This window comes from Plectrocnemia conspersa, unplaced genomic scaffold, assembly GCF_051122295.1.
Source record: "Plectrocnemia conspersa isolate PC_06_02 unplaced genomic scaffold, ASM5112229v1 ptg000009l, whole genome shotgun sequence".
In the NCBI taxonomy this organism is placed as follows: domain Eukaryota; kingdom Metazoa; phylum Arthropoda; class Insecta; order Trichoptera; family Polycentropodidae; genus Plectrocnemia; species Plectrocnemia conspersa.
The window spans coordinates 22,448,746-22,460,910 of NW_028277173.1; the positions used below are offsets into that span (position 1 = coordinate 22,448,746).

Genomic DNA, 12,165 nt, shown 5'->3' on the forward strand with positions numbered 1-12,165 from the left:
ATATTTATGAATCACTTAATTGTACATGCAGAATTTACTCTTTTCATATTTGCAAAAGTGAAGAATTAATATCAACCGATAGATAACGAGCAAGCAAGACTCTAACGATCATTAATGTAATATTTTACAATGAAAAGGATTTTTTAATATAAAGACGATTTTTATTTAAATATACTTATTGCTAATATTAACCACTCATGTTTAGTGAAGCATATCCCATTGACTATTTAGATTAAAAAATGTTTGAATAGAGATAAAAATGTACAAATTCATGTTTTTGCTCATGTTTTTCCTATCATGAAAAAGGGGCCGGCAGGCTGCGGCGGCGCGGTCATTCTTCTGTTACATAACAGAATTACTGGGAACTGCTAGATACCGTTATACTCGCCTGAGATAAAGCAAATGTATTCCTTTTATGTTTATACATCGCGCTTAAATAAAAAAAATAAAAAATATTTTCGGTAATACCAGATTTTCATTTTGTAATACCAGTAGTGCCGAAGGTCAATTTTTAGCCTAATACCGGTATTACTTATGTTGCAATCCTTACTTATTATTATTTATAATACATTTTCACTAGTGGATAAATATTTAAAATGTCTATGAAACTCATTGACAGTTGAGAAACGTATATTTTCTGTTCAAACCGAAACCTAACGTAATGAAAATTCTGAAGCTGATTATAGTTTTAAAAGTCCAAAAACACAAAATATGCCAATTCCTCTCTCAGGGAGTACAGACAGACATCGCATCTCACATAATTCTCCATAGGTTGTCTGCATTTCGATAATACACATTGTTTTAAAAATATGATAGCTATCCTTACTGATATTAGTATGGACTTCTAATATAAGAAGACTGACCAAAGTATATTCAAACCAAATTTTGGTCAATAGGAGAGCGCAAAAACAATTATCACTTCTCAGAAGTCAAAAATTCACGTCAAAAGCAATAAAATCGTTTCGGTGCCGTTGCAGCGACACGATTTTATTGCTTTTGACGTGGATTTTTGACTTCTGAGAAGGGATAATTATTTTTTGCGCTCTTCTATTGATCGAAATTCGGTTTAGATCTGCTTTATTCGATTCTCACTTATTGTAAGTCGTAATATTTTCATAAAAAGTCTTAATGGTAACGCTAGATATCCGAGCGTTTCTATTGCGACGGCACGATTATATTGCTTTTGACGTGAATTTTTGACTTCTGAGAAGGGATAATTATTTTTTGCGCTCTTCTATTGATCAAAGTTCGGTTTAGATATGCTTCTATGAACTAATATGAACGCTAGATAACAAAGTCTTTTCACTGTGAAGGCGACGGATCGATTGTATTGCTTTCGTCGTAGATTTCAAACAAGGACGTCATTGGGGGGGGGGGTAGTGTAGAGCATTTCGTCACCCCCCTGAATTTGGCCAGAAGTATTTAAAAAACGATCATTGACTGGCGAACTTTTGCCCCCCTAGAAAAAGCTGAAACGACGCTCCTGCAGCAAAGTAAAGGTTAAGATTGAAACGGGGAACAAAAACTAAACAGAAAGAAAAGTTGTTGATCTCCTCCCATTTCTCCTGCAACATATAAACTAGAGCGCTACCGTAGGATAAATTCTTCCCACTCTTCGACTTGGAAATATACGAGAGTTCAAACCTGAGTTCGACACGATAATATCAAGATACGGAGAAAAGCAGCCACTTCAGATCACCAGATTTCGTCCAGCACTTATCAATAGGCGCAGAAACTCAAGGTTAAGCGCAGTGAACTTTACGACGCAGAGCCACGGTACGAATGCTCAATTATGTATAAATTTATTATACAAATTTGTACTGATTTTTCTACATTTCTGCAAACTACTGTCATTAATTCATATTTTACAAGATCTGATTACTCTTAAATTTTACTTTTAATTTTTATTTTAGTTTGAGAAACATTTCTTAAAAATAATTTTAATTGAAGTCGATATTGCTGGTAAAAAAATCCTGCAAAGGTAGCTTTTGTTGGAAAGTTTAGTGTTCAGAATTAAAATGTTGATATTTTTCCCCGAAGAGAAAGATTCAATAAATTACTAGGTGATCTGTTTTTGTGATCAGGAAAAGGGTGAAATTATTGTAAAAAAATCCCACTAAGAAAGCTTTATTGGAAAGTTTAGTATTCAGAATTAAAATGTTGATATTTTCTTCCCGAAGAGAAAGAACCAATTAATTACTATATGATCAGGAAAGGGGTGATATTCATTATCATGTTTATTACACAATTTATTTTAAAACACTAAATCAAAAAACCATTAAACTTTTGTATGATACATTATAACTCCATACGTCGTAGCCACTCTTAACTTCATAACATATTAAATATATCCTAAATAAGAGGCAGTCCTCTAAAGTTTGAAAAACACTGATCTAGACGTACGAACTATCGAGTACTTTTTCGCGCAGATACACATCACTGATCACACACATCTCACTATTATCTTCTCATGAACCGTGGTATAAGAGGAATAAACCGATCACCATGGAACTTCATAGCGACATTCGCCCACGATTCGCACGTATGTAAGTAGCACAAAGTACAACATTATTAAACTTATTAACACCTGACCTCGTGTGTGACTTTAAAACTTTCCAAATAATTAAAAAAAAAAATTTTTTTTCAATATTCTCACCTAACGCGTGCGAGTGCCGAAGCCAACAAAGCGCTAGTGGCGGACGATCCGAAGTTGAGATCTCCACATTGACATCTCTATTGATTCGTGTTTCATTATTTTCGCACCACACACTTGACGTATGTGCTATCGCGTGACGTTTCGGCGTTATGTTACAAGAAAAACTTTCAACGGTGCGATTATCGCGGCAATACCGGCAAACACTTTTGTGCAATTTAACTTGGCCTTTGACAAAGCGCTAAAATCCACCGCTGTTGGGCTATTTATTACTTTTGCTGGGTATTTATAGCTCTTATGAATTATGACTTACTGGCTATCATGACTGTAGTGGTACTCCCGCTTAGGGTGTCTTTCAGCAACCAGGTCAATACAGAATCCCTATAAGGCACATATCGCCCGCGACGAGGACCAGCCGCAACTGAAACCGTATCAAAACAATTAATACATATAAAAATACTACTGTCTACTAAGATTCTTTGTATAAAAAAATATGTGTATAACAGACGTGTTCAAATAATTAGTCTCAAACAATATTTGTATTATTCTAATATATTACAAAATAACCCAAACATATTTTTAATATGTAGTAAACATTAATTTACTTTAGTTGTCATATTATTTGCTTAGATACTTATTTTATCGTTGCATTGCATATACTGATAAGCACTTATAGTAAACCAACCTCTTTACGACCCAGTTAGACTGGGACTGTTTCGGTTTCAAGGTATGGTTCTGGCGTACCGGTCAGTTTGTAGTTTGTCTCGGTTTTTGATAAGAATTAAAAAGTGCTGAATATACACGCAGTATATTAAATTACTTTACATCTTCCCCCCAAAAATTAAAAAAGGATTATGCATTCTTAAAAAAATTGTGTGATCATATTGCAAATTGAAATGTGAACAGTGTTCTTCGAAATTTTTGGTGGACGTTCGGACAGCAAAAATCACTTGAAATGTGCGAAACCTAAAGCTAGTCTAAAAGTGGCGGCTATTTTCTCAAGAATATCGGCATTTCGAATTATCGTCATCCGAACCGAAGTTACAACTGAAGTCGGCCGAGACCTACGACTTCGAGTAAGGGACCACACTGTCGCAAATTTCATATGCCGTCCGGACGGCGGCTTCTGTCACGTACAGCCGGCATATTTACGCGCGATCGAAAAATGTGCCAAATAATCGCAATTTTTAAATTGTCATATTATTAAAGTTACGCTACTGATAATAATAAAAGTTTGTGTGGGCACTCACCAATACAATATAAGTGAAAACTTTTCGGTCATAAAAATTCAATTTACGCAAAATCTTTGTCGGCTTTTGCAAAATGCCATAAGGCATAAAAATGATATTTCAGAATATGAACACCACATCTGTGACTATTCTAGAATTTGTCGCCATGGATTCTAAATAAGAATTCGTTATGGTGTGACATTTATATAAACCAATCTAGGAAAATACATAAGGATATTCGAAACGATTTTTTTTAACAAAATCAATTACCACTAATTATTTTTTAATTATTTAATTTTATATGAAAAAAAAATATAATAACGATATCTGTTAGAAGAATATACTATCAAAAATATAATTAATCCCTTTTGGTGCCCTAAAATATTCAAATATGTCAGTAAGAGTCTGTTGAAGTCCCCGATAATCATGTGGTACTATAACTTGACCACGTGACCACGATGCAGTACTCGACATGCGTGTTAACCATAGGACGCCTACGCGCATACTGAAATTGAACCGAGCTACTCATTCTATCTCAGTTTGCGAAAAATCATAGCATTATCTCTCTCACTCTCGTCACTTAACACGCGAGAGAGCGAAAGGGGAAGTATCTCATCGCTCGCGCTCGAAAGAGCAGCTCCAACTTCGGTCCTTTTGCCGACAATGCTCGGAAGCGCTCGAAGCTGGCCAAGTCGACTGAATTACCGCCACTTTACCTCTCGTTCTCGGTAGCCTCGGACAACTTCCGAGAGATTTTAGAGCGGGCAGAACCGAACTCGACCGAAGTAACCCACTATATCCTCCGTCTTTGGCCAACCTTGGCCAACTTCCAGAGAGTGTAGTGTAGGTTTTAAAGGTTCTGATACAAGTGACAAAGCGTTTTTAATAGCTGTAACAACTTTTGCATTTCATGTTGCTATTCACAATCTCAGCTTTAAGGTTCCCGGTTGTTCATCTAAATTGAAATAAATTTATATGAACAACAAAATGTGATTGAGTCACTGTTGTTTCAAAAACTATGTGAAGATTCAAACAAATTAAATTTTGTGACGATATCAATTAATACCACAAATTATATTGAATGCTTAACGAATTAACTAGCTTAATTTTTTATCCTTGCCTTCTGCAAACTAACTGACTTTGAAATATAAATATGAACTCATTGCTGAAACATACACAAGGCAATAAAATATAAATTAGGAGCACACTAAATTAAACTGAAAAATATGTCAAAACACCCACCCTTCTTATTTTATGCTTTTTTTCATAGTCAGTTGCAGATATGTTTTCCACGCTCTTTGCCCACAAAACTAAATGAGTATCTTAAGTTACTTATTTCTTTAACAAGCGTTCTCCTGACAGAATTTACTGGTCATTAAATTTTTTTTTTTCAAATCCAAAGAATAATTGTAATGAAAACCCTTGCACAATATCCGTTTAAAGAGCCATAAAAAAATAATGAAGTTTTGTTTTATAAACTTACAAAAGAAACAGCATTTTATTATTAGATTAAAACATAAATTTTGATTCAATCTTAAATAAACCACAATAAGTCAAAGAGTTGAGGAGATGAGAATCGTTGATTTTTCTCCCATTTTTTGATCCATAGAAAACCACTTGAATTACCACTTTCCTTCGAAAAAGGAATACACGATAATTGCGAACTCGAATCCGGCGGAGCTTACACTGAATCGACACAGTCCGTGAAAAGCAATTTCTACTTTGTAATTTGAACTTAAAAATCAACAGATTTGCCAAGAACATGTATAGCACAATTCAATCATGCACTTTGTGTCAATTAGTATTTTGTAATTGTTAATTTTTTCATATTCATCAGGCATACTTTAACTGTAGTGTAATATTTTTCAGAGATGTATTTTGGAATCAATTTATTTATAATGTTATTTGTTTGAGGTTTGAGAATATTAATTAAAATTTAATACTATTATTATGAATGGCATAAATAAACAGAGTAATTTTTCTTATGTTCTGAGGGGCTACATCCCATTGATAATTACTAGTTTGTTTTATAATAAACTGAATCATTGAGATGAATCACCTTTATTCACAAATAAATCATTTCAGTTTAATATTTTAAATACGTCTTTATATAATATGTATATATGAGTAAAAAGACTAGAAAATCAAAAAAATATATATTTATAGGAATATAATAGAAACTGCATATACAAAATAAAAATATATATATACATGGAGAAAACAAGTAGTACCTTACTGAAATATGCTTTATAAATTTATTAATATATAAACTCTATTTGCTAATTTCTTTAATGTCTAGCAATATTTGTAAAATTATATAATTATATAATTTATATAGTTCAAGCTAACATTAGTGGTGCATGTTCAAATTATTTATTAACTTGTAATTTTGATAAAATATATTCCTTTAAAAATATTTTGCAGCTATTCGATATTTATATATATAAACATATTATGTTACATATGTAATGTGCCTGGATTACTATATTAAACTATATTTATACTGGCGAAAATACAATTTCAATGGTAATACACATTCACTGTAACTTATACAACAATATTACTGTTTTCAAACGGTTTTATATGATAATAAGAATTATAATAATACGTTTTAAATTGAATTATATACATATAATATATAAAATATATAAGAAATAAATTATATTTCCATTCGTAATAAATATGTAACTTCATATTTATACTTTAAATGACGATACTATTTAAATTAAGAATGAAATGCGATAAAATATTTTCTAAGTAAATAATACTCCTAATTAAAAACAGCTAATATATATTTTTGTAATTATGTACAAATTGAGTATTTTTCTACATTCGTTCCTCCATTTAATTTATTTTCTTTTAATTATATCATCCTATTACTAATTTTTACTCCATTAAAGATAATATATTAAATGAAAAGCATGCAAAATCATTACCAAGAGCTGAAATTACATTTGCAAGTGCTACCAATGACTTGTTTATATTGGCTCCTTCCTTTTGTCTAGGTAAACTCTGATTTACACGACTTGGTCTTTCGCTGAAAATTATACAATAATATATTACACGTCATACAACACAATTAATTATACATCATACACACATCAATCAGAGCATTCCATTGTATGAATGCTATCACGTTATTGTTTTTTTCACCTGTCATTTTTCTCACTCGCAATCAGTGATTTATACATAATTGGATGTCGGACATTATTTGTAGAGAGAAGAATATTATTGCCATGAAACGAGTCGTATTGTTTGAGTCAATGCTGGCGCGCCATGCCAATAGTTTTTTTATTGTATTGTATAATAAAAACGCTTGAACTTTCACATGACTCCGCTTAATAAAAAGTCATAAAGCGAATTTATTTTTATGGCGTTCCGAACACGTAAACGCTCGACTTTCGAGTTCGCCAATCGACAAAAGCAATAACAAACTTTTAGCGTAGAATCGTATGTGGCCCCCGAAACTTCTGACTTTGATATGTGTATCTGCATGATATTAGAATGTAGTCTATAATCAAGATTCACGATATAAATACGGTTTTTTTATAGAAAAAAATCGATACTCAATGAATCAACATTACTACTTAAATTAAATATAAAGGAAACATTATTTTTCCAGATTAAAACAATAAAAAGTGTTCTAACAGTATTATAATACAATCCTAAATTGATATTCTTTAGAAAGATTTTCTAAATTTTACTCTCCAAATATACCTCGTTCGTGTTTATATTTAAATAAAATTTAAAGCATTACCTTCCAGCTAGATCTAATAACGTTAGCGTAACCGGTGGATAAGGTTGAAGACGACGAATATACAGCAAAGAATGAGATCTACTTGATCTCAGATTAGTTGCTGTGGGCGCTGTGCGACGACGCTTTGCTCCAGAAGACCAAACAGAACACAAGTCTTGTCCGTTTTTCACAACAATCCCACTTAATTCTATTAAAAAAAACAATATTACATCACTTATTTATACTATATGATATATGCAAGTACATAAATAAATTAAATAAAATAACAACCTTCCACATATGGTCCCTTCTTTGGATGCTCTCTGACGCGCAGATCCTTTTTAGCAATATTTTTCACAGAATCGTTATTTCCTAAGTCATCACCAGCCAATAGATCTCTCACGCGTTCATTGTATATCTCAAAAAAGCTGAAAAAAAATATAGTATAGTATGACATACATACATACATTAGCGTAATAATTTTAGTCTTTCAGTTATAACCAATCATAGACTCAAACACTAAAAAAATGTTAAAATCGGTGCAATAAAATGGGTTAAAAGTAAAAATAGATCGAGCAATACTACCAATGTGCCTACGTGATAGGCATAAAATTTCCGTAAATAAATTTATTACCAATGAGTATTTGCAAAACATGTTATAAAGACATAAATATAGACAGGGGTGTATGCAGTTGTATACCTGCGTCTAACATACATACATAAAATGGAACCAGCGACATAAAAACTGAAATGTTTTAGATTGAAGAAGAATTACGATCTTTAATACGAGTAAATTAAATTTATACGTATCAGATGGAAAAAGATACAGTGAAAAATTTATTCAAGGAACTGTGCGAACCAAATAATCTGGGGGTGCTTCTTATATTCCGGAATGGAAAGTATCTGTAAGTGAAGATGGTCCATTATAAAACAGTCCTAGTTTTTTTTTATTCTGAAATTATTACTTAAATGTTTCTGCGTCGTCATAGGACGAATATAGTTAGTAATGATTTTTTTATTAAATTGATAAATGCAGTAAAGATGAAGTAATGTATGATTAAAAACTGAGATAAAATTAATACTGAAATGTAAAAAAATGTTGGACTGGCCCTAGCATAGTGTTTAAATTGACCTAAATAATATTATTGAGCCATAATTAAAAATACGATTGCACACCCAACGAATAAGAAAAACTTATTAAAAAAAAATTAAACCACTAACTCATTGAATTATTGCTTAATTTCAAGCTTTTCCGTGTTTTAGCAGTATTGAAGGCTTTTAAAGGGTTGCTACTAAATTATATTTTACGTTATTACTGTTATCATTTTAAAATATTTTTCACCATATAATATTTTAAAATTTAATATTCAATTACAAATTTTTTAATTATTTTTTTTATATAATAAATAAAAATACATAAATTTATTAAAATATATACAAAATATTATGGTTTCAAAGGTGATGCGTTTTTTATATAATGTATTATAAAATTGTCAAATCATAATGTGAAAGCTAAACATATTTTTTTTATTATTAATTAATTATTATTTTCTATGATTATATTTAATGTTATGTTCAATAAGCATTTAAAAAACTTGAAAAATATAAATCAATTAAATAATTTACATATCTTTAGTTATATATATTAAATATGATTATTTCGAAGGTTATGCGTTTTGTGTATTATAATCAGAAATAATTAATTTCTTAATTATTTTTTATACAATAAAATACATACACAATAAAGTATAATATATGCAATGATCACGTGAACTAAATAAACTTCGTTCACATTTTTATCTTGAACATACATTATCAAATAAAAAGTTTCAGAAAGGTACATATTTCATGCAAATGAGTTTGACTATATTGTGATTTAAACGTTGGTCTTTAACATTCTAAACTTTACTCACTGTTGATCTATTTTACTGTAAGAAGTTTTTTACGGTACATATTTTTAAGTCAACGCGTCGAAATCTAGTTAACTACAATCTTAACTATATAGAAATAAAACACCAAGATAAAGTAGTATTTCTAAACACACAAAATGTCAATTAATTTTAATTTGTGGAGCAAAATCCGTACTATTTATTTTTTCCCGCAAAAAATATTTAATTTAATATAATATATTTTTTTCTATTTAAATGGAAAGTTTCAGTTTAATATCAAATGAAGAAATACTGAAAAATTGATAGCCAGTCATCCAGAATATAAAAAAAATCCCAAAATCATTCTATAAGAACGATCAGACAATATTATACGATTGTCATTATTTATCTAAGATTTAGAGAATGTAATTGATGTTTAATATATAATTTTTAATTATCAGAAACCTGTTTGAAAATACAAAATATATTAAATTACATATGTTAAAATTATATCACATCAATACGATTATGTTGAAGGTTGCTGTTAAAAAAATGCATTTTAAATAATTTTTTATGCATTTTTTACTAAATAAAGATCAAAATTATTAAAATCAAATGATAGAGATAAACATTAGGCGTTTTAAAAAATAGACAGATAATATTGTGGAACAATCGATATATATTAATATAATTGTGTATATTTCGGTAGATTTTTTTTATTTATTAAATAACATGCTGGGCATTATCCTAATGCGTTACAACGGGGTATATACAATCAACATCTACAAGTAAAAATCGAGATGTCAGACTGATATCAATCTATAAATTAGTTACATTTATTTTGTTAATTATAAACTATTATTACAGCTTTGAATCAATAGTTGTCACTATGCACGACCCAGTTATTTTTTATTTTAATTATTCATCACGATATATTCATCCGTGAGATTAGACGAATCTAAGAAAACCGAATCTGTGAATTATAATTATAAAATAATCACTATTCCTGATCTTTCAAATACAATAGTAGTTTAAAAACATATGGGATTCAAATCCAGGGATATTTATATAAAAAATATATTTATATAGGATTTTAATCCAGGTCTTTCAGGTATCCGTCCAGACCCGGAGCAAAGCCAAATCTGGCGCGCGCACTCCCCCCCCCTCCCCCAGGAAATAGTACTGATAAATATTTTTTTATATGTATAATAAAAAAAAATCTTGTGGCATTATCTTGGTAGGCTTACATAATTATGAAGCTCTAAACCGGAACAGATGTATAATTACATGGAATCCATTGCGTGCACCACTGCCGTTACCGATAATAAGGACCTACGAGTCCAACCATGCGGGTGGGGACCCAGCTTTTTACGGCCTTAAAAAGCTGGGTCCCCACCGTAGTACTAAATATGTTATTGGAGATATATAAGTTTTTCTCTCAAGTGCTCAGGGAGATGGGCTCTCGTTAGCTAGCCGGCATTGCAATTGCATTGCGTATCATCCAAGTAATAGCACTACCCCAAAGGTCTACGGGGGTATGCTACCTCCCTCGGACCCCAGGAGAGACCGACCCCTTTGGTCTGCTTGCGTAACTTTGCTATGCTTTGTTCGTCATCGCGCTCTACCTCAGACGGACAGCCCGAGAGGTCCCTTCCCCTTAAGGGTTTATGATTTAACCCAAGAAGGTAAAGACGATTTTGACGCTGCCCCCCTCGCCCCCCCCCCCTTCGCACGGACCTGTATCAGTCATTGACATATACAACTTTATGCTTATTTTTATTTATCATGTATATCAAAAAAATAACTATAAAGCAAAGATAACATTTCATAACTTTTGAGAGACATGCTTTGAAATTATTGAAATATTATATAAAATGCATACACATATTCTCAAAAATTCACTTCTGTGTTTCCTTAGTAAATTAGTAATTTATAAAAAAAATATTTACACCACATATATAAACACTGACAGATATTTATAGAAACTAATTATTAAATAGTAAATTTTTAATAACAATTTATTAACAATAGTATCAACTTTTTGTATTGCGCTTTTTCTTTTAAGAAAAAAAATATAAGTAATATATCCACTTTAAACGCAATTTGCATCTCAAATGATTTTTATACAACTAAGGTTATCCTAACTTTGTTTTTATATTTAGTTATTTTTATTTATTATTTACGTTTCGCCAAAATATTTTTTTGCATCGTCAGGACTTGAGTAGCATTTTTTTGTCATCGCACAATCTTTATTTAACTATATTTGTACCAGCACATGAGAAAGTCAAGTTCTTCACTTGCCTGTTCTACATAGTTGCTTTCGATCATTGCTAATGTCGTGATTATAAATAGCGCACGAATATTTTTTTCTAATAGACATTCATCAAAATTGACATTTGCCTTAAGATCTTTATAAATGTTTATCAATAGTAACAGTTTTTCATAGATTGATATAAATTTACTATGTTTTTACCAATCATGCAGAAGTGTATATTTGTAGTCTTCGTGTCTGATATTTTTTATGAAAATCTCGATATACGCAAGATACGTATAATAGATAATAAAAAATCAGTAGCTATTATAAACGACTGAATATCGCATTTATGTTTTGTTATTATGTATTACACGACTCGGCAATGCGATGTTATAGCAAATTTAATTGTATGTTTTATTGTTCTC

General features: G+C 30.8%; 1 protein-coding gene across 3 annotated transcripts in view; it reads right to left on the reverse strand.

Annotated features, from left to right (window-relative positions):
• Positions 1 to 12,165, reverse strand: part of LOC148232265 (uncharacterized) — a 31,058-nt gene that overhangs the window by 7,719 nt on the left and 11,174 nt on the right. For all 3 annotated transcript variants that reach the window (XM_088193012.1, XM_088193011.1, XM_088193010.1), the window contains exons 5-8: positions 7,910 to 8,046; positions 7,640 to 7,826; positions 6,819 to 6,919; positions 2,967 to 3,074 (exon numbers count right to left, since the gene is read on the reverse strand). In XM_088193012.1, the coding sequence (XP_088049138.1) occupies positions 2,967 to 3,074; positions 6,819 to 6,919; positions 7,640 to 7,826; positions 7,910 to 8,046 (533 nt within the window). The remainder of the gene's footprint in view (positions 1 to 2,966; positions 3,075 to 6,818; positions 6,920 to 7,639; positions 7,827 to 7,909; positions 8,047 to 12,165) is intronic.